Raw genomic sequence first — 26,268 nt, 5'->3', positions numbered from 1 at the left:
GCTGCCCATTTCTGGGCTCAATAGATCACTGTCCTACTCACAGAGACTGCTGCAGATAATGTTGGAAGAAAGGAGCTTTCAAAGATAAGCTGAATTTGCCTAGTTTAGCTGTCTTCCCCTGTTTCCATCTGCCATCAGTGTTAGGAATAGTCTTGACTTTACGTTACCATGCACATCCAATAGAAAGCATGATCTATATTTGTGCATCTAACTAGGTTTCTAACCTATTGAGTTTACCAGAGCTACAAATCCTCCATAGTAAGTGGTTTTAAATCCACTGTAGTCCCATGCCTTAAAAGCATTTGGAGGAGAGCAAAAGGTTTTGCCCAGCTGTACTCCTCTTGCTCTTCCTCCTCAGAGCTGTTCTGCACTCTGCTACATATTGTCCAGCATCTGCATCTCTTGGCCTCTGGTACTGGCCAAATAAGACAGCGGAGGCTTTCTGTTCAGGTGCACACAGTGAGTTCTGAGGGTCTCTCTTCTCTGTTCAGCATTTTGTTCCTACATAGATGTACAAAGGAGCCAGAAAGCATGAGTCCAGTGAAGAGCTATTAACCACAGCAGAAATTCCATCTTTTCCTTTCAATTTGTATAAGCAAACAGCACAAAAACCATAAGGGAGAGATAAAAACAGGAGGGTGTCACAGCACAAACAAACTAGCCAACTGCAACAAGGTCTTTTACCACCTCATACCAACAAACTTTTCATGCCAGTCCCTCTGCTGCCTTCTCCTCAGCCAGGACATATGTTCCCTCCCTTCTCTCTGTTTATTCATCCTCTCCCCTTCTTTTCCTCAGCTGCTCTCTCTTCATTGGCTCTCAACCACTTAACCAGCCACACCTGCACCCCATCTACATCAGCCAACCCACCACCCCTGAAGACAACCCACATTTGTATATTATCAATGCTATATTAACCCAGCTTCATTCCTCTACAGGAGGGCATCACAGCCAGGCATAAGTATTACTTGAACAACAACAGGTGTAGTCTTCTCTTGAGGTAGAAATAATTTTCCTTGCATGGGAAAGGGGTGATTTTGTGAGAGCTGCAGAAGTCTGTGGACTCACTAAGGGCAATGTGTTCAGTTTGAAAAAAATCAGCAGATAATCGTATAACCATTGCCCAGTCCTTCGCTGAAGAATTCTAATCCCTTTTCCTCTCCTCCCTGTGGTACCCTCCTTACCATAGGCTGACTCCTGCCTGCCTAATCACAACGGTGGTGGATTGATAAGGTCATCAGGTTAAAGCCCAAGGCTCGAGCCAGTGCTTAATGCACAGTGTGGATTTATGCAGTCATTCTTTCTCTTTTCTGCTCCCTTAATTAGTATTTAAATATTCCAAGTGAAGTGGAATAGGTCAAACAGGAGCCATTAATGACCTGAATCCAGAATACTCTATAGCCTATTTATTGGAGTGTTCATCTGGGGAGTCAAACGGGCAAGTCAAAATCTACCAGCTCTCTTATTTAGACCAGACTGCACTGAACCTTCTCACATCCCAACTGAATTGCCCTAGCAATATTATTATTTAAAAGGGAACCACTTTTTTTAGTAGCATGACTAGCCCCCTGTTTTTAATATACCCATCCTTAAAAAGGCATTGCACACAAAATATTTTGCTTGATATTTCTTTGTATGCTATTGCCAGAATGAGGACTTACAAATAAAATAACTGAAATAGCATAAATACAGAAATTTTTTTTACATTTTTAATGAGTCTGAATGGATTAGGGGTATTTTTTGTTTCTGTTTATGTTTTTTTGTTCTGTTTTTGTTCTGGGGCAGTGGAAGGTATAGCTGCTGAACTGTAAAATCAAATGCCTGTCCTTAACCATGGACTCTTATGTTTATCATGCCTTAAGGAGAGCTCAACTCACAAATACAAAGGGTATTTTATCTAAGCTGCCAGGACTACAAGCTCACTCTGGACTCCAAAAGTCACATGGTGTTCTCCTCAAAGTTGTCACCAAATGTCAAGGTTTATTTATACTTATGAGAGTTTATGGGTCTTCAGATTGTATCCTAAATGACAACTCTGAAACCAGAGGAATAGTTAGAATCTCAAAGTTTTAGCTGTTTGGAATTTAGCAAATCAATCTGTTGATGTAAAGCTGACATTTGTGACCTGATGGGGTAGTTCTGTGTGTGTGAGAAATTGTGATATAGAGTCAGAGATATATATCCCTGCAGTGATCTTTTTATAGAAATGTATATATAATTTTTTTTAAGTTCCTATCCTCATTGAAAATCAATAGCAATCACAACCCGAAGTGCCAGGAGGCTCTAGCAGACGTGGTGGTGGATTAAAATTGGATGGCTGAAATTGTAACGGCCTTCAGCTGCACCTTCCACTCTTGTGATGTATGTTGCCTCCCCCAAAGCAGGGACAACAGATCTGCTCATAAATGTCCTGATATGTTGCAGTGTTCATCTAAAGTAAACTGACTTGGATTCTGGATGGCTGTAATACAGACAGTGAAATTTGTCTTGGGAGAGAAAATGTGTATTATATGGGTGACAAGGATGTCTGGAGAAGTTCAGCAATCTGATTTTAACCTGTTGCTGAATGACCCCTGTCAATTGTAAAAGTACAAATCAATAGGGTCCATCAGGTGATTTCAAAGCACCAGAAATGCCTCTCTCTCATTCCCCCACTGGGCACCTGAAGCCCCTGACCTCTTGGACAAGAACTCTGCTTAAGTCTGGCACTTTTCTGAGAAAAAGGAGATTTGTTGCTGGCTGAACTGATGGAAACACTGCTCATGTGTAGGTCCTCTCTTTCTCTACTGGTCTAGCTGTGTAAATAGCATCACTGAAGGTTTGGGGAGGAGGTTAACACTGGGAGGAGTGGACTAAAATGCACACAATACCTGGGCACTGCAAAGCAAGGAACAAGCAGAGAAAAGCATCAGGATAACACCATGGGTACTGCAATAACAGAACAGATGTAAGGGGGAGGGCAATTGTCTTGATGTTGTTGTCTCTTCTTTCTGGATTCATGACATCACAATGTATCAATATACAATCCACTCCATGTGAGATTATGTAGTAGCAAACGATGTCTTTCTCATGAATCCTCAGATAAACTCCTCCAGCCAGTTTTGTTTATATTGGTATCTATGGACATAAAAACCTAATTTCTATTTTCAGTGGTTTATGATATCCTGTCTGGGTTCTTCCTAGTGGTTCAGAAGTTATTGTTCTGTAGATGATGCCTGCCAGTCCTGTGAGGATGTCTCTGATATCATAAAGCATCTACCCCAACATGGGAGACCTTTCTTAGGCATCTCAGTGATACTGCAAGGACCTGCATGGGCAACCTCTAGCAGTATAACAGCATTTTTCTTAGCATGACTTCCAGTCAGATTTGAATCAATAGGTGTTCTCTCCCACTTAAATGAATGTAACAGTGGTGATTTTATTATATAACATACCAAGTTTTGAAGGGGAAATCTGACCTGGCTACATCAGCAGCCAAAAGTATGTGATATATAACCTTCCACTATACTTGAGCTTTATCTCTGCAGCAGTGCTCAGATTGACAAGTTGTTGGAACCTATTCTTCACCCAAGGCGGCACATAGCAGTCTGAAATTGAAAAGATAGGCATACTAAATAGGAAGGAACTATTTCTACATAGCAACAGACCTAGAGGAATGATCCTTTGGATGGCAATATGTATGTCACTCTTGATATATACACACACATAGTTTTAATTGCTTGTATTATAACTGTGCAAATATCTGTCATTAGTATGCCCTTGGAGATATGCTGTGGTACTAATCAGATTTGTCAAGATGAGACAGTACCTTTCTATTCTCTCTTACACATCATAAACTCTGACTGATATCCCTGAGGGGAAAAAATGCATAAAGTGTCATTTATGACCTGTTGCATGCGCAAATTACTTGCATTTTGTATGCTGTAGGATAACAAAATGCTATTGATTTTGAATTTGACTTTAGGAACCTCATCTTTATTGTTATTTGTCACTTGGCAGATATTTCCTCATGCTGTGAAATGTTTTATCTAAAATTTATATTTAGAGAAATTGAAGCAGCGATGGTTTTATAAAAAAAAAGTGTATAAATTCTATCCTAGTAGATAGACGTTATTCTTAAGCAGAACAAACATTCTATAAATAAGACTAAATTTCAAATAAGTAACAAACCCATGTAATATGCCAATCTTGTTCTGCTTATACAACTCTGCTCTGTAGCACAGCAGCTTTCCAAGCTAGAAGCAAGGCACTGATCTGTGTCAGGGTGCTTGTGCAGAAGCAAGCTTAAAAGATAGAGCTATGGGAAGTACACACAAATGCAATGCACTACATAATAAACAAAAGAAAGGTAGAATAGTTCAGGGGTACAAATTTCAACACTCTACAGATCTGACAGATTAAAAGTTAGGGAAGCTCTGATACTGAAACTGTCCCTTCCCAGTTCTACTGGTACATGTGAGATACGTAAAGGTCATTTCAGTATCACATTAGAGTATTGCTCTCGCTTCCTACAGAAAAAGGAACAAACTCAGCATTCATTAGCATAAGGATTAGAAGACATTATGCTATCTCTTTTTAGAGGGATAAATATATTTATCTATGGGTAATATTAAGGATCTAATCCTTTCTTCATTTATTTCCTTAAGAATATCAGTATAGTGATTCTCGAACACAGGCCGCATATTTGTGATAGCAAATATCTGAAAGTCTTCAACAGCCTGGTACTTCAGCTCTAGTGATAGTTTCCAAATGCACATTTGCCATTTTCTATGTGAAAAGTGAAACTGAATCTGTTTATCTTTCTATAAAGCAGCTCTGTAACTTTCCTTACCTTCATCATCCTAGAAAATTATCAGCTTTATAGATATTATAAGCTATGACTGAAGATAAGTGATCTCAGGGTGAGAAGCCAAGGCATGAGCAAACCAGGCATCACCTGATTCCTTGAAATTTCAGACTTCTGTGTGGGCAAGGATCCCTGACATCACTGACATTAATTTAGGAGAATTAGTATCATCGACCAAACCAGGACCATATGTAACATATCTTTGAATGTTTTAACAGTATCATACAAGCAAATATTGTTAATTGAGCTAAGTGGACATACTATGCTCTTCTATGTTTTTTTTTACTGTGGAGTTATGAATGTTTTTACTATTGTTATTGTATATACTGGAAACCAAATATCAACCAAGATTGTTTAGGTTATCACTTTCTTTTGTGAAGAAGAGTAATTTGAGAACTTTCAAATGTGGTCAGGCTTCAGCTACTATAGGTTTGGTTTGTGTCCAGAATTAACATTTTTTAATACCCCAGGAAGAAGTAGATGAAGTCACTACTGTTAACTGTCTGTTAAACAGTTAACATGTGTCAGCTGTTTACTTAGCTAATGTACATGCTTACCTTGCTACCATCTTTCTAGTACCAAACCTATGCTTTCTGGAATTAAGTGTGTTTTGGCACTGTAACTCTTGTTTCTTAGATTATTTTATTAAGCGAAAAATGTCACAAAGATATTTAAAAATCAGTTACAAGCCTCTTCGCAACTTGTAACGATACTGGACATGTAAATAATTTGTGTTTCTGTTAGATGAAATGGAGTATATATGTTCCTATTGCCATCGATACGTGTCCTTGACAGCAGAATTCCAGCCAAACCTTGAGTGGCATAGACACATTGGCTCCATTACGGTCAATGGAAGTACAGTACACTTAATCACATCACCTGAGAATCTGGCCTACAGCCCATAACAAGACAGTCCTTTGGAGAGTAATAATATTTTATGCTTTCATCAATCACTCTCCTAGGTCTGTAGCTATTCATGGCAGACTAAAAAATGTCATATTATAATCAAAAGGCTGGTCATGGTTATTTCACCATGTTTGTTGCCAAATTAACTTTACTAAAAGTGACCCCGGTTCAGGAAAATATCCTCCAAGGAAGGACAAAAGCCTGACTTTAATGCTGCAATATTTACATTGAGTTTAAATATTCTGATTACAGAGCAATTTCAAAACATTCATATTCTTGAACTTTAGGCTCCAAGTGTAACATTCTATTTCCTCTGCTTTGACTGTTTGCCTAGGGCATATGTCTACAACTACGACAATAATAGATGGTAAGAACGGATCTGTTCCCTCATCATCCATGAAAGTGGGCAAGAAATCAATTACAGAAGACCTCGTGACGACGTTCAGCTCACCAGCAGCATGGCTTCTTGTTGTTGCTCTGATTGTTACCTGGTCAGCAGTAGCTATTGTAATGTTTGACTTGGTGGATTACAAAGCCTTTGCAGGTAAAATTCAACATATTCTGTTTGACACCTTTTATATTAAAATTTAAAAATTTATTAAGGAGTGTGTATTATGTAAATATGCATGTGTCTCACCTTCTTGGAGACAGCACAGTGTCTCTTTTGAGTTTACCAAGAGAGGAGATATTGTGAGAAATGTCAGAACATATTAGTTTACACTTAGTATATCTTTATAATTAAATCTCTCCATTTTGCAGCCCATCCTCATCCTGGAAAATGCCTTTGTTTATAGTGATATAATATGTATATGAGCATGTATGGTCAGATTTCTGTTTTGCAATTTCTGTATAAAATGATTTCAAGAACAATGAAATTAATTACTAATGCACATTTTCTGAAACATATTTTAAAGTCTTTCATAGCTTCCTTGAGTATTCTGACATCTGCTAAGACAGTTCAATGACAAAAAACAAATGTAAAACATCATTTCTAAACATTCTAACCCTAAATTCAGCTTCAAAAAACATAAGCACAGAGGAACAGTTTCTTAATATTAGCTAAGTCACACCATTGCCTTCAATACGGCAATAATTCTAGCCTAATTGAAGACTTGGCAAACTGACTGAATAAGACCAAGTTCTGGGGTGCATCTTGGTTAATGAGGACAAAGATGAAAATTAAGTGGGTGGTACAAGGACTGTGATTATAGTTGAGCAATAGGAAGAGAGGAATTGGGAATAGAAATTACCTCACTGCTGCTTGATTTTTATGAATTGTATCTGGCAATGATACATAATGAAAAAGAAAATTAATAAATTACCTATGTTTGTAAAGGGTGCATAGCCTTCAGCAAGCCATTTTGGCAGAAAAAAATTGTGAAGTAAACAGCCTGCAATAACTAGGAAGCATGTATGTGAAACAGAAAATGCATGTTTAGGGTTCTTTTCTTTCTGAAGTAAGAACTCCAGCTCTAAAGCTATCACATCTGTGTCAATAATTCACTAGGAATTGAAATTCAGAGTTCAGCTCTTTCATTCAAAACAAATTGAGTTGATGTTTCAAAGTTAATTTCCTGGACTTTACTAGTTCACTGATAAATCCATAGAGTCTTGTCCTGCTATTTATCAATATTGACCTCAAGATTTACTTTAAATATTTTGTGACATAGACAGATCTTGAAAGAAACGAGCCAATCCTGTGCCAATGGATAACACAGAAGCTTCACATGTGGAGAAAACTTATCACAAACCTCTCCTAAATTTTGAGCTTCTCATCTGTTTTGTTTTCAGAAGGAAGTCACATGAGTAACATAAAGTTACTTTTGAGCGATCCTCCCAAAACAGATATCAGATTTTAATTTGGGCACCACACACTTAATGCTACAACACAGATATAAACCCAGAGAAAGAAATCACCATATTCTGCTTTTAATTTTCAGTACTAACTTGATCAATCAGTCAACTTCTGAATATATTTTCAATGAACAGTCAAGAACCAGGGCATAACTGACACTAACCTCTTAAAACTAAGCAATTCCTGAGCTGGCTGTCAGCTCACACTTTATATACTAGTCACGGTAATGCTGAGCAATGAGAAACTGTGTTTGTCCTGGAGACTGAAGGAAAATTTCTAAGCAGATGGAAATATGATGCTCATGTTGTATTGGTTAAATAAGCTTAAATCCCACAAGCATTGATGGAAACTGACATTTTCAGACCAGGCTGTAGAAATAAAATAATATAAAATTTAATCTGCAGGGTGAGTTCATATTTTGTGGAGATCTCTGAGAAATGACAGTTCAGTATTTTGAGTTCATGAGTTCATTTCTTTTACTTCCCTAAGATATTTCTGTTCCTAAGGATTAAGCCAACATCTAAATTGGGTCTCAATGATAAAGGGTTAAGAGAAGGAACTGCTGTGCTCTTTCAGACTAGGATTTATTAGACTGTTCTCTGTATTTAAATAAATATAACAATGGCTACATAGCTCTTATCATGACCCTTGGGTTTCAGCTCCTGAGTTCCTACCCAGTCTGGTTTTTCCAGGTTAAACTCACTGATTTATAAAAATTCCATGGAAATAGCTGAAGATTTCACATAGGACCACCTGGCTGGCTTTATTGATACTAGCATGATTTTCACCCTCTGACAGTTTGGCCCTTTGCCTCCAGTGGAGGTAATGCCATCTTTTCATAGAGAAAGTAGAATTTGGAGCATATTTTTAAGTGACTCCTTAAATCTAAAATCCAGTGATATTTTCTCTGGCTTTGATACTGTTCTTTAGACAACCAGACATGCATAAAAAAAGTGATTTGTTATCTTCAGAACTGTGAGTTTAGTTTTGCAAGCATGATTAAAATTAATTTCCCAGTTTTCAAATGTATATGAAAGATGCCAAAAAATTATATTCTTATAAATATGTATATTTTTAAATTTATAAAACACAGGATATTGTGTATTTTTCCTTAAATAACACTTGTCCTTCATAAGTCATTCAATTCCTTTCCCATTTCTTTACCTCAAGTTTCATGAAGTTCAAGTTTAGAAAGTATGCATAGCATACGAGTAAGGCAAGCTAAGAGCTGAACTTGCTTAGTCTAGAGAGCAGGAAACTGAGGGGTAACCTAGGAGCAGCCTGCAACTTTTTGAAGGGCAGATACCAAGATGACAGAGGACTCTGACCTACAGCCTCCCACCAAACACTACCACTATGTTTCTGTGCCAGAAATTACTGTCTCTGTGGCAGAGCTGCTAGCAGTGATTGTGTTGCACAGGACTGACTGCAGCATAAAACAGGAGCAGGCTGACACAGGAAACCAGGCTGGGAACTGTATTCCTTCAATTTATCTGTATAAACTTGATGTTACCTCTATGATTAGATTGCCGACCCATAGATTTTGCTTCTTGACTACTATGGTTTCATGTTCTTTTAGAAGTAAACTATCAAGTTTGGGAATTTTGACAATTTACGTAAGATGAAATATGTCCTAGAAGTAACTATATTAAAAAGAGGTGTTTGGTTTCATCCAAAAATAGATGTGGTAAATTACTTTTTGGGGGACCTTCTCTATAACATATTTGAACTGAGGGAGGATAACACTTGGATAGCTGAAGTTAGATTACATGAATTCAAGCTCCACTCATGGAAAGATTTAAGATATATTTTTTGTAAATTTACGCGGCCAGAACATGATGACTGTAAATTCTACAGTACTCTTTAGTACTGAGAAAGTGCTGGTTATAGCATAAAATGTTGCAGAAGGACACTGTGTTATGGGTTGCATGTGTAAAACTGTGCATCCTTGGTGGTTATGTGTGTTTGTTCAGAGGTTAGAACAGAGATGGCATCTGCTAGTTAGCTTTGGCAGTGGATTTTGAGGAAAGCATGAGACAAGATTTAGATCAGTGCTGAAAGATTCAGTCCTGTTCTACATACCCGGAAGAAGGAAATTAAATTTGCAGTGTTTCACTTCAGTGTGTTATGTTCATTCCTTTGAGGAAAGAAATGAAAGCTTGCATTCCTATCATGTTGTATTGTACAACTATGAACACGACTGAAATATTTCTAATGTGGTATGAAGGTGACATGGACTACAAAAGCCTGAGATAAGAAACTACAAATCTCATAGCATCTATGAATATGCAATCAGTAGCATACTGCATTGGAAGATCTCTTATACATTCTCGGTATTTTCAGAAATGCAGAAGATTAATTTTGGTTTGATGTGTGCTTAGAAAGTTTTACTACCATTCTTTGTGTTAGAAAATATACCTTGCTAATTGGCTTCATAATTCATGAATGTATTTCATGTATTTCTTGTACACATAACTGGATTATATATTTTAATTGGTAAATGTAACTAAATAATTTAAGATTATTTTAATACTGAAGATTGATTGCCCAGGAATCCAAGTTTGCTAATGGGCTAATAAAGTGTTCAGAATTCCCTGCCATCTCTGTGACCAATTACAGCTAATTAACGCCACCCTAAATTCAGATCCAGAGTGTTCAGTTTTCAGAGTAAATTGATAATGATTTAGATAGTCACCTAAAGGCCAGACTAAATCAAATCTAATGAAACCTCACCAAGTCTATGAAACCCAAAACTATCCACAAAATAATCTAAGTGAAAATACAGAACATACACAGAACACAATGAGCTTGCCATTCTATCATAACTGCTTTCACAAGAGAAAAAAAGAGGAGGTTCTTTGTTGTGGATGATTAATTTTGCTCAACCATAAAGAGGCTTTTTAGAGACCTGCAACAAAGGCAGCTCTCTATGGAGGTAACGCCTGTCAGTGACAGGAACGGGGAGCTAACAGGGCATGGAGGCGCAGAGCTCTCAGCTCCACAGGAAGCAGGAGGAATTTCAGTCAGATGATTTCTTTAAGGCTTTTTTCTTTTTTTTTTTTCTTTTTTCTTTTTAAGTTAATGCCAAAATGTCTCCCCAAACTGTTGTGGGGTCTCCTGCATCAGCTTCTGACTAACACAGTCTGAAGTCACGGTTTCCAAGCCTCAGCTTGTAGTCACTCCTATTGCTATCTTGTAGCCACAGAAAGCTTTTGGCCGGCCCTGGGTAGTCAGGATGACTATTCATATTCTCCAGCAGAGAAAAATAAAAAAAACCAAACACACACAAAAAAATTAGGAACCATATATTGATATGAATATCTGTATTTTGGAGAAAAAAGGCACACAGAGGCAAAGAACAGACTCCAAACAACTTATACTGTCTAACTGACACATGGATATTTTTTCTCCCAGTCTTCTGCATGATGAAACTGTAACCTGTTAAGTGCACAGAGTTTGTTTCATCATTAGGAGATGTGGAAGTCAGCAAAATAAGGCTATTCCACTAGGTTTATTTTCTTTTTTGTTCTGGGATGTCATCACACTGTAGTCATTCTGTTGGGCTTATATTCACTGGAAATTTTTAAGAACTGCAAAAAGAGTGTACCTGTGTATACTCTTGTATTTTAAGACAATAGATCCGACAGTATTAAAACTGTTAACACCTTTGAACTTCTTCAGGAAAAGGAATGAACTTCTGGCTTAGTTCAAAGCACCAGCAAACTTCATAGAACAAATCATTTTGTCTTTTAGTGCAAGAGGATTTTCACGGTGTCACCAAATCAAAATACCTGGTAAAAACTTGTCCATACCTCGGAAGACTGAGGCAAAATTCCCACAGAAAAAAAGGAGTAGGATGTAAAAAAAAGATGTTGGCTGTCACTATGCTCACCTTGAAACTTATCAAAACAGTGCTATACTCTTTTGAAATACAATTTTTACTGTATTTACAGGTGTAATCCAGAGCATGAGAAACAGTTACCCCATTTCAAAGTTAATTAAATTCTTAATTGAATTATATCAGACTTACACTAATACACCCAAAACCTGCAAAACAGTTTTTTCACTTTCTTCCATAATGATAAAAACAATAAAAGGGATTTAAACCCAACTGCAGTTTAAAGAAGAGCTGCCCAGATAACATCTGATTTCCCATGTTTCACACTGCAGAAAATTTCACAGCTGAGTTACAGACCCCCAGAAAATTAGTTTATACTGGAAAGAATGACAATCTAACAAGTACTGTAGTACTACAAGTACTGTGCTCATCCCAAATGGTCTAGCATATGCAAGATTACAAATTGTGATAGATCAAACTTCATGAGGTCATGAAGTTGAAAACCTGAAATTTCAGAAACTGACTCAATGAATAGGGAAGGGTCTGAGAAGAGGAGTAAGTCTTGCATGCTTAAATGTGCTTCATGGAATACAAAACACAAACCAAATTTCTGGCCCATAATGGGATCTGTGAAATTTCTCATTTTAAACAAACAAACAAACCTGGAAATTCACTTCAGTAACAACTGCAGTAATGTAATTCTTTGGTTATTTTCTGTTGAAGAAATCAAAGTAATTCAGCTATAATGACCTATATGTAATATATTCTTTTCAGCAATAGGATATGTCTGTAACTTGTGAAAATACCTGTGCCTTATTTAACCGTGTTTTTACATTGCTCTGATTCGTACTGTATTATCTCACACCTACAGCATATTGTTTTTCTTTTTAATGAGCTCCAATTTCTGCTTCATAACAGCAGCCCCACAGAGATTTAGTAACTCCTCACTTCACTCCTTAACTGCTTCCTTTAGTCAAGCAACAGCTGAGGATGTTCATTATCGCTAACGGTGTTTCTTCCTCTCTTTTATTGGCCTTTCTGGGGTTCATCCTGTTGCCATCCACTATAGCCACCTATGCACAACATTGCGATGATCCCTGTTTACCGCCTGGTAAAGATGTTCTGCCTGCAGTGTTCTGAACACGCGTGCGCGTGCGGTCTGCGGGACAGCTATAACAATGCATGGGCACAAGCGGAGTGCTCGGGTGCAGCAGCACTGCTTCCCTGCTAACCCCAACCCTGGCTGCCTGGCTAGGACTGCAAAGAGCGTTGCAAGAGCCTCCCACTGAGTTTCACATCGTGCTTGAAAGAGATCTGTCAGCCAAGAGGCACCCTGTCAGGAGGTTCCCAGGAAATGGTGGCAAGCTGAGAGATACTCATTATGCCCTTGCAAATGCCCTTTAAAAATGCCATTGTACAAATATTTAACAGCGCTGCCTTTTTAATGTGAAGTTAATATCTGTGTTCTCAGTCAGAGAACTGAATCCTTAGAATAAGAAAAAAGTAAGTCTTCAAATTATTTTAGGTAAAATGTCTGGCTGTTGCAGAAAACACTGCCTAATTAGGGTCTGTCCCATCAAATCAGAAGCTTTCAGCTGGTATCTAATCAAGTCATACAAATTACATGTAAAGCCCATCTTAACACTGCGTTCATGTCCATGTGTATGGCTGTATCAAAAGTACCTGAAATTACTTGATATTTTGTGACGTTCAGTGAATTTATTTTTAAATTTTGGCAAGTAGATTCTAGTTGTAACTACTTTGTCCTCAATTTGGGTAAAAAGCCTTTTGTTCACTTTCAGGCAAGGATTTCTCTATGGACTTGACCTCAGTATAATTATCTAAGGCTGATACTAGAAATAGATTTGTACTGCAGACTGTAGTCTTCACGTTTACAGTTTACGTACCTATAAAATGGAAATTACTGGGTAATGTTGAGTCTGAGGGTTTTTTAGCATTGTTTTTATACTTATAATTCAATATACTTATAATTCAAAATTAAATTATTGTTTTTATACTTATAATCCAGTGATACACACCACAATTTGTCCTGAAGCTTAGTGCTGTAAGTATGACAAAAATGTTAGATTATGAAATAGGAAGACAAGATCTAAGGACACCTATGCTGATAAACTGGAATATTAATAACAGAAGACTTTATGTGTTTATTGAAATTTATACGTTAGATAGTACTCTTCAGAAGACCACAGAGTTAAACAAACTACTACTACTACTAACAAACTTTAAAAATATATAAAATTTTGTTTGAAAATACAGGTTTCTATATTAGTAAGGCAATATTTTACTAAAACCAGGATATGTTTTATTATCACAAACTAGTGTTACAGTTTTGTATTTTATCAAACATGACAGAAATTCTGTCTTCATCAGCCGTACCTTGTCAGTATCAAGAATTAGATTTTATCTCATAGATCAATCTTTACACCATAATTACCATAGTTTGTAATTTAATTGCATTCAATTCACTGGAGTCAAAATATGTAATTGATGAAAATTCAACACCTATTAAGTAATTCACTGCAATTCATTAAAAAAAGAAAACAAAAAAATATTAAAATAGGTCGAATTTTGAGTATATATTTAACTATTTGACAAGCAAAAAAGATTGATAGGAGTCTACATTCCTGGCAGAGTTATTAAGACTGGAATAATGACTGAAGTGATTTGCACAGATAAATCAATTAGTCACTTTTTGTTGTGCACTTCACAGGAATAAATGACACAGACCATGAAACATAAGCAAATTTGCTTGAGGCACTACAAAAAATCATACCATGCAATTATTCAATTCCTGTTTCCAATAGGCACTGTTAAAGGACTCATTATCAGTCCTGAAGAATAGAAGGTTTCTTCTCTTCGCAAAAAAACTGTAGTTTTACTGAAGTTGAAGTGACTTTGTCACTTTATGAAAATTATCTTCTGTCCCAAGAACATATCCAGTGCTGATTGAAGGACTTTGGAAGCCCATCATTGGTTGATTTCAAAGAGCTGTGTTAAATGTGTGTTATTATTTAATATTTATCTTTATATTTATTATATTTATACATTTATATATTAATATATTATTTAAATATAATAATATTTATTATATTAATTCTATTTTCAAATCAATTGGAGTTAAAATTGTGAGCCAAAGAGAGTTCAAAACTGAAGAAATTAATTGGTCAGAATTCTTGTCACATTTTGAATCAAATTTCTGTTTTTGTACCAATAATGCTGGTGAGCTCTAAAGAATTATAGCAGTTTTATTTTGATGTAATGATCATGAAAGCCAGTTTTAAAATACAGAGTTTTCAGAAGTATTTAATACCTACAACACGTCTGATACTACTTCCTAAAGGATTATTTTAACCAAATTTTCATATGTTTAGTAAAAAAAAATCCAAACAGGCTTTCAAATTTTCTTGCAGATGTCTACAACAGGCATTAAATATTCTCCAACCAAATTCAGCTGAGTTTTCCTACAATAAGCTTTTGTTGAAAGGCAGTATAAAAAATTCCTTCAATTTGACTGGTATTCTTTCTCTGTCAGATTTAACTCTAAAAATTCAGCATTTGCCAGAGTTTTGGAATTAAAATTTTGAACTTCCTACTAGGGAAAAATTAAAAAAAAAAAAAAAAAAAAAGAAAAACTGTTAATTCTCTTTTCTTTTGGCAGTGAAAGTGCCAGCATGAGTAGAGCTGAAGTTTTACTGAATTGAAAAACATCTCTCATATGCTACCAAGGAATAACAGACCATGACAAAACAGAATATTATAGCAAAGCATTGCTGGTAGTATAAGTGCTATTTTGGAATGCAAGTAATTTATTGAGGTGAATAGTCATATTGACCTGGAATTAATTATGAATGTAAAGTTACAAATCTAAATGCTTAGCCAAAGTGTACAATGACAATAAGGATTTAAATATGAAACAACACCACTAATAGGATTCATGTTACATACCTCAGTCATATGAAAATAAGGTGTCATGTCCATGCTAATTTTTCAGGCTTCCTTTCCTTCCTAATCAATGGAAAGGAGTGGTCATATTTGGAAATTAATTAATATAACCCTAAAAAGATGTCAGAGGAAAGCAAGAGACTTGCCTTGCACAGTATGTCTTTCTGCATTGGCTTTTGAGGGAGTCTAGAAACCACTAGGTATTCAACACCTGGTTTTCAGGTACCTTTGGTTAGATAGGATAATCTGAATTTAAGATGTGATTAAATGTAATTAAAAATTCTTCAATATTAATTGCATGTTTAATCCCTGAGCTTAATCTGATGAGTAAGCATTCATTTCCTTTCCTCTCCTTCCTCCTTCGACAGACGTATTTTTCTACTACATTATCTAAGAGGAACAATTGGCTCAGTCCCTGTTTACAAGTTCAGTGAAAGTCAGAATTTCATAGCCTGTATCTATCTGAGAAACACTCTGTATTCATGAAGGCTCTTTACAATTTAATTCAAGATCCTGCCCCTTCTACAACCAGCACAATATATTATATATATATATTAATTATAGTTCATAATTATAGATTAGTTTAAAAATATACGTTGCATAATATATAATATATGCTAGCAAGATAAGTACAGTGTGAACTTGGTTTTAAAATTTGTGTTCTAAGGTCTGCCAAGAAATGAAAACTCGGACAGAGGACACCTAATACAGACTTGATGTGTTGAATCCAAGACTATTTAAAAAAAATCAACATACTGTACCCTTGCTGGACATCTGAAAATAATTTTTAAAAGTATTCTAAATTACATCAAAATATCAAGGTCAAAGTTTCTTATGAAAATTTGCATTCTCTCAGCTTCACCCTTGAAGCAAGAGTATGCAAATCCTCTGGAAATGGTTATCTTTCTTTGCATGTGTGTGAGGTAAATGACATCTTTCTCTGCTTGTTACCCCCTGAATCGCTTTATTTCCTTTGTTTCTTGTGTGTGTTGTTCTACTAGGGGAAGAAGCTGCTATTGTCAATGTTGTGGGGAGAGCTAAAAGCATGGATTTGATCAGTAATTTTTGCTTCAGTATGACTTGGTGCGGTGTTCTTAAGTGTTTTGAGTCACATCATTACTGTTAGCACTACTTTTTAAAAATGCAGGAAATACTACTGAAGTTAAACAGAAAATCTATGCACAAGGAGACAACTTTCCAGGCCTGTGTCACTTGCATCAGACCGCAAGTGGAACTCATGGTATCTGTTTGTATACAAAATTTAATTTTGCAAATACCACTGAAGTGTTCTCTACACAGCCCTAAACTGACTTTTCTAAATTTTCTATGTTAAACAGGATTTGCAGCTTGGGCCTGTTAGTGTAGGCATGACTGGAGAATTTTGCCTCTGGACACTTAGAATTTCTAATCCCTTTTCATAGTTTGCGATGAAGATGTTATGAATTAAAGACCAAGATACGATGTTGGGGGCTCTGAGTCACCAGCAAAGATGGCTTACCTTGGGGTGGTTGGAATAATTTCCTCTGCTCTTGATCTTGCTCTTCTCTGAGCATTTCCACTGCCTGCCTGGTGGGGATGGCTCTGCTACCTGTGAAGCTGTTCTTGAACTGCTATTTGATAGACCAGTATATTAAAATCAATTTATACCAGTTATTGTTTAGTTTACAGCTGTAGTCCCTGGGGCTGTAAAAGCCTGTGGCTGTAAAAGCAACTGAGCCATCCCTAAGCAGCCAGTGGGTAAAGGGTAGGTGGACAGCCGGAGTGGAAGTCAGGGCAGCTGTACAAAGTGAAACCGTCCCTGCTTGAGAACCAAAACCTCAGTTATGCTAAGACCCCTCTGGCCATGTCCATTCCATTAGCCCACTCAGACTCCTTAGCACTTCTAGATTAGAATAAAGTACAAATGCAATCAGGGGTCAGATTGCAGATTTAATTTTTAATAACCTAAATATAGGTATTCATTCTCCTGGTAATCACTTGAGCATTTGCGGCAAATCAGTTGAAAAAATAAAATCTCTACATCTTGGTGCATGAGGCCAATGCAAATAAATAAGGGCCTTATGATAAGCAAAGCAAATATTCCCTGTTACACTACTCGATCTTTCTGAATACAATAGTGCACAGAATAGTACACTAAATGAAGAGATCATGCATATATCTTTGCAATGATGTCATTTCATCATGGCACATAATTAATTTATTTGATGTGCCTGATTGTTCAGTAGCATATCTCTATATAATGCAATCTTCGAAATATTTCTCTGGTCTACATTATCAATAAGGACATCAAAATAATAGAAAATCAGCCCAGTCTTTTTTGTTTCAGATTGATTAGTTAAAAATAAAAGGGATTATTCAGTGATACATTTATATTTCAAATAAAGTTACTTGTATATTTCATTACAGCACTTTTAGAAAATAACTGTTCATACTGCTGCTGTCAAAGAAGTTGCTTCAAGCCTGCACTTTGCCTGTCTGTGTAACCTGCAAGTCCATGTGAGACTACTGCTGATTACTGCTGAGATTTGGCTTGTGAGTCAGAACACTGCAACCAGAAGTAGTTCTGAAGAGACTTGTGTTTAATTTTCTACTAAAATATTTGCAAACAGAAAGATAGTGGTAAACAGAGATATGGTTCCCATCTTCATACTGTTAAATTCAGTACATATATTTTTATTGAATCTCCTAAGAACAAGACTAGGCCAATGACTCAAATCGTATTTGTGATTTACCTTCAGTCGTCTACATTTGTGGGAAACCTTCACACGGATAAGGTGTGTGCTGTTTCAAGCACAGTGGACAGTAACACAGCCTGAAAGAGTTGTCACTGTTCCTAAGCAGTGTTTGGCACAGATTTCAAGAAAATACAAGTCTGCTGGACAGAAAGGTCAAAAGAAATACCCTGTCAGAGGCTGGATATTTCCTCTGAAATACTATGTCAGCATAAACAGGGTAGGGAGAAACTTGGTGAAATCACAATTGGAAAAGCCTTTAAGGGAATACTTCTGTTACCCACTGATGGTTGCTCTTCCTGGGTGCAGATACAGTGGGGAGCAGGGGCCACATTTCCATTACAGGTCCCAGGAAGGTGGAGCACATTAGAGCGCACAACTTCCTCGTTTGCCACCTTACTTGCCTACGGTAAAAGCAGTAAGACCAGAACTAGTTAAATATGGAGATGTGCACAAGTGTATGTGAAAGAAACTTGAAATAAGAGAAGAACTAGGTACAAAGGTGTACATGTTTGAACGTAGCTGTCTCTGTGCCACAATTTGGATGTGCATTTCCCTTCATTCTGGACTTAGATTTATTTCTGGACTTAGGACTTAGGTTTATTTTGGCCCAAGTATGCACAGCTTTCTTCTTACCATCCTTTACATGTACTCTATGACAGCAGTATGACCTGTCTCTGTGGTTAAACCAGGGCTCAGCAATTTCCTCAGCCAGGACTTGTGTAGAAGAAGGAGCTCAAGGGGACATGTGACATGAGCAGTGGGACACAAGTGGCAGTGAATTCTAAACTTGCATTAAGAGGCAGAGGACCTAAGCCAGAGGAAAGAAAAAAAACCTGGGCTGAAGGGAAGATATCTAAAAGGATTAATATTAGGTAGAATCAAATCTATGTTTATCCTTTGCCCAACCAAGCCTCAGAATAAGAGCCAGAACCTGTGAGCACAGTCTCAGACCAAATTATCCAATGGGTCCTTAATCACTCTGCGAACATTAAGTACAGTAGGATTCAATTGATACCAGTCTTGCACAGGAAGGAGAGTTGTCCTCAAACACTTTAATAATAAAAATTAACATTCACAGTCTTTTTTCTGTTAAAGGAGGTAGTATAATTAGCCCTGTATAAAATGAAGATTAACTTTAATCACTGAAGGAGTTGGTTTTTGTTGTGTTGTTTTTGTTTGGGGTTGTTTGTTTTTTCTAATTTCAAACTGCTTTTGTTTTAAACTCTGCACTCAGGAAGATCTGTTAACAAGCTCAGCACAGAACCACTGAGAATCATTCATGAGACATTGGAAGAATCCACTGATTGGCTTTATGGCTTTATTTCTTTACTGTCTGACATCGTATGGAGTGATGATGATGACAGTGATGAAGGTATTTGCAATGTAAAGACTTCTGTAACTGCTCTAACTGCTGTTTTACGTGCATTACATTGGCTTACTCAGCTTTTAACCTCACAGACAAGAAGGTCAAACAAAATGAAAAGTGAACATTGTTGCTAATAAAGCATCTACTGGCTATTCCAATCAGTAAATTGGTCTCTTTGTTAGCTTTCATCTCATGTTTAATGTACCATTATAGAAAAGCTGTCGGAATTAAATATTACCATTAGTACATCTTGAAGTAAAGAGCACTAATTATACAAGACTTCAAAGCCACAACCAAAATATGCATCAGAATATTGCTTCAGAGAACAGCAATAGTTCTTTTCTTTTAATCAGCCAGAATCTAAAGAACTCTGGTAAATATACAGGGTAGATCAAGAAACTTAGAAGTTTTTTATTTGATAGCATGATGACAGGACAATATATTGAAACAACAGCAACAACAAAAAAGTAGCATTTTGGCTGAACTAAGGGGATTTTGGATGGCATATTGCAAATAATTCCGTTTACTAAAAGTCATGGTTCTGCCATCATAGTAAAATTCTTCACCTGACATAATTTGATAAATGAAAGCAAGTTGCTAACATTTCAAGTTTGGTTCTGTTGTAGAATAAGTAGTTCCCTGGTGTGAGCAGAGCAGTAGTAGATCATCATGTCACTTCCTATTGGTCATTTTGACAAGTGATAAGTGTAGGAGTGACATCTTCATTTCACAGTTGTTTATTTCATGTTCTATTTGGCTATACCAGAATATAATTAAAAAGCAATATGTACTGGATCTAACTTCTACCTGTTTGTTCATAAACTTGAGATATTAAATATCTACCTTTTAAATGTGTGCATGAGCTTTTTATATTAGCAGCATATATGAATATTAATAGATAGACTGCTACATATAAGCCTGTGAACTGGGCATGCTATTCAGAGATATCATTTACAACTAGAAGAAAGCCAGTCTCTCACATGGCTGAGAAACAGAAAAGGTGAAATATGGAGAGCTTGCTAAAATTTGAACAGCATTCATTCTTGTCATTTCGTAGCTTCCAAAGCACCTGCAAGCTTTCAAATACTCAACTTGATAAGTGTTAATGCAAGTAGGAAAGCTCGTAAAATACCTGACATACAAAAATTCAAGATCTGAATGCTCACTAAGTGTTTGAAAACCTCAGTCCTACCAGCCTTTGGCCCAAGTAGAATTTCATCAATATCTCCCAGGAGTGTGAAAAGGCAGTAGGCAACTTACTGCACTGTATCATAAAAAGTAAGCGTGTGTGAACTCCCTTCCCAGCGTGCACTGCAGTCAGTGCAGCTGAGGCTCTGCACTCACCACAGTCATCCAGGATAACTCCCTTAAATTCCGTGTCCAACATGGAGGTGGAATAACACACTGCAGCTAAGTGCTTATAGTTCCACCGAGTATTTTTTGCCTTGGATTTCACTGGAAGCATTGTTAGATTTACAATCTTGGCAATCTGCATTTGCATTTTATCATTTGGAGCTGAACCAGAACCACTGGGCCTTTCCTTAGAACATGTGAACATGTATAAAATCAAGCAAATTGTGAATTGTAGTGACAAGTTAACATCCAGAAGGACAAAGCTAGGTTTGGATGTTTCCTTGGTTACTACTGCACATTGAATTTATCTACCCTAGACCCAGCAAAACCTCTGAGGTACGAGAGATAGTTTATGAAAAATCCAAGATCTCAGAATAGAGTGCTTGCCATTTAGCATATAAAGTATATCTTTCTTTTTTTTTGAACTAAAATGAGCCAACACAAAAAAATTTATTTTTTTTAATGATGATACCTCTTCTCTGATATTTGTCCTTTTCTCTTGGTTTAGGTGAAGTGGAACCTTCCCGGAAAAAAGGTTGGTCAGTTGCCATATTATAAAGGGCAAATACATTTCAATCATTTTAAGAAATAACTAGTATATCTGTGATATAGGTTCTGTCATTAGCTACATGTCAGTCTACTAACCTTGTAAGCTGCACTTTAACAAACTCGTCAAATAAGAAACTCAATTAATAATACTTGCAGTAGTTTGCTGGTCTGTAAGAATCCTTGACTGTTTCATTATTATGCAGAAAACCTGGAAAATGTTCATAAAAAACAAATAGAATTACAGAAATATTATCTGTACCCTTTCCCTACATGTGGGACTCCTATTAATGTCAATGTGAGTTATGTGTATGTCTGGATAGAAATAATCTTTAGAAATAATAATAGGAAAAGAACATTTAGTGAGAAATAATGGTGAGGTGTTGTAAAAATATTTTACTTTGTACCAACACAGAACCCTAAAAGAAAGACTACTTCTGAATCTTCTGAAAAAAATTAGTTATCATTGAATTTTTAAAGCAGACAAGAGAAGCAAGTAGGATGTATAATATAAATCTTTTCAGACACTAAAACTGTTATGCCAAAACATAAAACTTAAGTTCAACTTCTGTTAAATCAAAATGAAAAGTATTAGAAGTCTTGATGTATTGGTGATAGGCTATAAACCTTTCAAAACTAAGGTGTGTTTTTTTCTCCAAATTGAGCAAAGCTTGATAGTAACAAGATGTGTAACCATCCCTGTGTGATCTAAATTTTGTATCCATCAAAGTCTCAATAAGTAAACACCTATACTGAAGAATATGTCACCCCAGTTGGTGCTGAGATTACAATCCAGTTTTCTCTGAATTTAATTGGAACTGGATCAGGCTTCTATTTTATGACACATTTTGTCAGTCTTAATAGGGTATCAAAGGGATTAATAGGCTTGAAGGGATGATCCTTCACATAAGGACTGAAGAAAACTTACAGACAGTGTAGGAAAATATTCCATCTCTTTATTCCATCAGGAAACATCGCAAAAGGTTCAGCATTGCTCTGTCTCTTCTTCCAAAAAGAGTAATACATTGTTAATTTTACAGTGGGTGCAAAGAGTATGAAACCGTAGTGCATTATTGGCAGAGATGCCAGGTACGTGGGTGGAAGGTGGCTAGTCTCCATGGGCCAGTGTAGCTGACTGGGATGGGAGTACTGGGGGGATACTTCACTGCTGGGAAGGCTTAATCCATAAGAACTTTATGAATGTCATGCTCAGCACTGCAATGCCTACTTCTTTGGAAATCAGTGACATCCTCATGCCTTACACTTTGCATTGGGACACTAGGCTGTAGAAATAGAATTCAGGGAGGCCATCAAAATAGGCTGGAAGCTGCTTAAATTACTGAGTTGGAAGTGAGGAGGTGATTGTTGGGACCTAAAAGTCCAAGGAGCGGAGTATCTAACTGCCAGCTTAAAGTGTTTTCCTCACTATTCAAAACTCACAACCCTCTGGAGATGTATGTCTGAGAAAGTCTTCTATCTTTGGTGCGAAGGAAATGGACAACGACCTGGTGATTCCTCTGGAGCTGGTATCTTATAGGATAACTCAGCCACACAGATGTGAAAAAGCCCAAATTCAAACATGCTTCAACTGCCTGGTCAGTAAAATAGATTTTGAGCGGGCTTTTGCACTTCTGCAATGTGTGCTCAAGATCTTTCCCTCCACCTTTCAGAGGTTAAGGAGTCCCATACTTGTTCCTCTGCAAAAAGCTCTTTCTTGACTAGAACTGATGAAGAAAACGGTCTAAGGCCCTTTCTGCATATAGCCATAAGCTTTCACATAGCAACATCCTCATATAACTTGTTATCATCTCCAGATGACTGGAGGTCTTCATTTCATCCTGGCAGCTAGGATGTGGCCTTGATTCAACCGGATTTTATCACCTCTTTTTCTGGGCTACAGAAATAAAACATATGTGGTCTGAAGCCACCAGTCTCTTAGTAATGCCAATGCAGATCATTGTGCATGTCTGCTCAGTGACAGGCAGCCCTGAGCTCCTCAGGGCTGTTAGTGTCTCTCTTTGTAGACTTAAAATTGTTTAAGCAGCAAGGAGCTGAATTGCCGGGGTCTAAGCCTATATAGAAGTTTGCTGAGAGCAAAGTCTAGTCAACAGCTCCTCTGCTTAGGCACACTGAAATTCACTTCCAGGGCTAAAGCTCATAAGCACAGAAGGCAAAGCCCTGGGAGGTGAGGCAAGGGCTCAGGCGAGCTTGTGCAGGTAGCACTCTCGCAAACAACATGTTCCTCTGAGCACACGGTGCAGATCTCTTTGAAGCAGCTTTTCCTAACTAATGTGTGCTGTCCTGTCTGTCATCTTGAAATAAGAGCTCCAGAAGAAAAGCTTTCTAAAATGAAACAAGACATTGCATCCATGATTTTTCCCATGTGGCTGCTGTTAGGGCTGGACCCAAAGCAGGACCAGCTATACAAATTAATATCAGTATTATTACACAGAGTATCAGTAGTTAGATCCACAAAATGAGAACCAAAGTTATAAGTTATGGATTATTCTCTGTTTTCATATAAAAGACAATTTCTGCATCAAAGTCCCTTCCGCTCTGTGCAGCATTGTTATCTACAGCTTTGTGAATGATCTTTCCTTAGATGGCTTTTATGCTTGTGGCATTTGAACATCCTACATGAAAAAATGACCCAGTGAAATTGTACAGAACACTACTGCTGTCTCCAGGATGCAAACAGTTTGACTTTTTGCACATATTTACAAGAAAACTCTCTCAAATTTCACTCTGGAAACGTGCAGTATGGTTGCTGTGCCTGATTTTTAAGTATTTGTATTGCATCTAACCCACCGTTATTGTGGTATTCACAAATTGTCTTGAGAGTTTTGAAAAGCCTCCATAACTTTTTTTGGGTGTATGGATAAGCCTTCACTCCTTTGCTTTGTTGACTAGCAGATTTTATGAATGCTAAAACGTTAGCACAAAGGTTACTTTAAGATGTAATGTAGTAACTGACAAAATAAGAAGATAGCCGGTACCACAATACAACTACATATGGGAAAAAATTCAAGGGCAGTGGCGAGGACACTGTATAGTGATGAAGGAAGAAGAGAAAAGTGTAATGACAATTATGAATCCAAAGAAAAGAAAGCAAAGATCACTTTCTTAGAGATGTAAATTGAAAGCAAAGATAATAAAAGTATAAGTAATGACAGTGGACTTGCACATGCAACAGGACTAATATCAGTTTCAGAATCCTTTAGAAATGATGAAAATGCCCCTTCAGTGCCTTTTTTATTGCAATTATTTTTTTCCAGTCCAAGTCTTATCACTAATATTTATCTTTAATAATTGGAAAAGAGTGAAAATTTGACATTGTCTAGAAAAAAAGTGTTCTTCAGTGGAGGAAGTGAAAGATTATTCTGTAGAGGACTTTGCAGTCTTTAACAATGCATGTTCTCAACACATTAAAACACCATTTTCACAAAAGGTATTGAGAAGCCTAATAACTGTTTCAAGCAGATTTAATATGGGTTTGGCTTCATTTCTTGCTAGAACAATGGTTATGACTGATAATCATGTTCATTTTTTCAGGGTTAGTTTAAACTTTAGAGATAAATTCAATTATTTGACATCCGTATGTTTTCTCATATTCTGGTCCTTTTTACTAGAAATTATTGTTGTAGAAAAAAAAGCTTTTTCGTAGGGTTTGGTGTCGGTTTTTTTGGTGGACATTACTGGCATCATTTGTGAGTCTGGAAAAGAGCTGAGAAACCTGGTTCACAAAATTGTAAATAATGATCTGAATAATACAAGCAAGTGCAGACACATCAGCATTGTCACCCATGGTTAAAAATGTTGTTACTAAACTGTTCAGGAACTTCAGTTTATATATGGGTAACTAAAAATTTAAGATCTGAACATGGATTACACATTTAGCTAGCCAAGGTGCACCTGACAAGCTGTGCACATGTAGCAGTGGTTTTTGTATGTTAAAAGTAACACCTTCTGCTTCAAAACAACTGATGCATGCTGGCTGGGAAACATGAATCTGATATGTGGTGTTAGGAGTAAGTTGTTGGAAACCTTTGAAAAAGATTCCAAGGTCAAAATTATTTGGGGTTTTGTTTTTTTTTTTTACTTTATAAAGTGAAGCTTAGGAATTTTTTTTGTAAGATATCCTTCCTTGGTTTTATATCTGGGCTTAGATTAAATCCTCTCTTTCTTTCTCTTTTGCTTGCTCTCTCTTACACTCTCACACACAGACACACACACAAGTCAGTCGCTACATAAGTAATTTTCATTTCAATAAATACAATTAACTTAGAAAGCAGAGTAAGAAATAAAGAACAGTCATGTCACTGTTAACCATGTCTGTATTACCAAGTAGGTTTTTATTGGCATAGGATTATCCTGTATCAACAATCAAAAGAATTTAATTTCCTTGAAGTAGAGATCTATCTCTGTGATCTAAACTTCTGTGAGTTAGCCTATGTATGAGCTAGAGATATGTATATAATATATGAAATAATCCTATTCTCCTTACTTTGCTAAAAAATTTTTTTTAGAAAAATCACATTAAAAATCGTAGATTAAAACACAAAGCCACAAACAACAGAAATTTCTGTTAAAGGTTGCAAAAAACGTTATTAATTACATGTTAACTTTTCAGCAAAGCACCTTATCTTTCTGTCTTTGGTTCAAATGAGAATATTGCCATCTGAGTATTAGGCTGGTTATTAATATGCTGAAGACATACACGTCATGGCCTTCTTAAAAGATATGGCAACTTTTAAGGGTACAGTCAGTTACACTGACTGACTCTCAGTAGCTCTGGCCAAGGTGCAGTTCCCCCAGACACTCCCATTGACACCCTCTCCACACCAAGGTTAAGAAAATTTA

At 36.7% G+C, this 26,268-nt stretch overlaps 1 protein-coding gene across 1 annotated transcript in view; it reads left to right on the top strand.

Annotated features, from left to right (window-relative positions):
* TRDN (triadin) overlaps positions 1-26,268 on the top strand; it is a 235,657-nt gene that overhangs the window by 24,989 nt on the left and 184,400 nt on the right. The window contains exons 2-4 of the mRNA XM_027793516.2: positions 6,087-6,296; positions 19,378-19,515; positions 21,371-21,397. Of these exons, the coding sequence (XP_027649317.2) occupies positions 6,087-6,296; positions 19,378-19,515; positions 21,371-21,397 (375 nt within the window). The remainder of the gene's footprint in view (positions 1-6,086; positions 6,297-19,377; positions 19,516-21,370; positions 21,398-26,268) is intronic.

Source organism: Falco peregrinus, chromosome 7, assembly GCF_023634155.1.
Source record: "Falco peregrinus isolate bFalPer1 chromosome 7, bFalPer1.pri, whole genome shotgun sequence".
NCBI lineage: Eukaryota > Metazoa > Chordata > Aves > Falconiformes > Falconidae > Falco > Falco peregrinus.
The sequence above is the reverse complement of the archived record's forward strand: the minus strand, read 5'-3'. Positions and strand labels throughout refer to the sequence as shown.